The following is a 1435-nucleotide window of genomic DNA, read 5'->3' as shown; positions in this document are numbered from 1 at the left end:
TATAAAATATATTAATAAATATGTATGGAAGCATTTTTCTATAAAAATAAGCAGAGAGATCTAAAATACCAACATGTATAGTAACGTGTTTGTGGAAACAAAAATATATTGCATTCAGTTACGCATTATTACAGATGAATCCGGAAGATATTAAAAAGAGGCAGGATTATCTAAAAGCCAGACGAGATAAACTTGTAGCTTTGAAAAAGGAAGCTAGAAGTCAGCAGTTAGAAATGAATAAAACCCGGCCGAGCTCGGCTAGAGTAGTTGCCGAAGCGAGTATGAAAGGGCAGCAAGAACTGGAAGCAGCACAAACTTTAGATCCTTCAATACTTCAAGTACGAAGGGCTCTTGCAGCTCGATTAAAAGCTGAAGTTGTGCATAAGTAAAGTTAATTTTTCTGCCTTATATTGCTTATTCATGATATTAATTATAGATATATATACGTCTTAAACTCTCAATTCCAGTAAAGTGCTTCACATAAATGCTAATTGTGATATCTTGCGACAAAATAGTATACGTTGTTGAGAAATGTGTTATCGAATGATACGTATCAGAGTTTTCCGAGAAACGTATATACAATGTACGAAAAATTGTAAGATACTTTGATGTATCTACGTTTCATTGCTTTAAAAGAATATCTTTATTTATGTAATAATATCTTTCATAAAAAAAAACAAAAACAAAAGGGTAAATTTGCAATCATACACATCCGCCTATATATATTATATTTTATCTAATTGAAGGTTTAATTTAACAAAATTAATTAAAAAATATATTATTTTTAGATATATTATTTTTTTAAAATTTGCTCGCTATAATATTCTTGTATAAGAATATATGTTTGTATAAGAATATAAATTTGTTTAAATATTGCAAAATATTCAATAATGAGAGTTTAAAGTGTACATTCATAAAAATATGTACGAAAAAGAATATATAAAACAATAAACTAATATAAAAGATATAAAATAATGCTTAGAAATATTTACAATTATTATACATATTAATTAGATCAAATCACATTAATTATTTACATTCATATTTGGCAGAAATTTAAAGTAGATATTAAGATAGGTTAAAACTTCGATCACACTGACAAATATTATATAGTCATCTAATTTTAGATTTTATTTAATTAAATACTCTTCGCACCTCTACAACACACTGTATTTGTATAACACACATTTATAACACTCATTCTCACTTCTTTGCAGTCTACTTTCTAATAAATGAAATGGATTCATAGCATAATACCAGCATTATAAGTATACTACACATAAATATTTCTAATTCTTTTTCATCATTAATATTTAATTAATTATTAAAGCATGTTTTTATACAATATAATGAAAAGCAATATAAATTTATATCTCTTGTCATATAATATATATCTGTAGAAATGTCATGGATGTTTAATATAAAAATTTAATGT

General features: G+C 25.4%; 1 protein-coding gene across 1 annotated transcript in view; it reads left to right on the top strand.

The window, feature by feature from the left end:
• LOC115239713 (cilia- and flagella-associated protein 36) overlaps nt 1-788 on the top strand; it is a 3446-nt gene extending 2658 nt beyond the window's left edge. The window contains exon 5 of the mRNA XM_029814389.1: nt 135-788. Coding sequence (XP_029670249.1) covers nt 135-389 — 255 coding nt within the window. The 3' untranslated portion in view covers nt 390-788. The remainder of the gene's footprint in view (nt 1-134) is intronic.
• Nucleotides 789-1435: the final 647 nt, after the last annotated feature.

The sequence above is a fragment of the Formica exsecta genome, unplaced genomic scaffold (assembly GCF_003651465.1).
Source record: "Formica exsecta isolate Colony F162 unplaced genomic scaffold, ASM365146v1 scaffold393, whole genome shotgun sequence".
Classification (NCBI taxonomy): Eukaryota; Metazoa; Arthropoda; class Insecta; order Hymenoptera; family Formicidae; genus Formica; species Formica exsecta.
The sequence above is the reverse complement of the archived record's forward strand: the minus strand, read 5'-3'. Positions and strand labels throughout refer to the sequence as shown.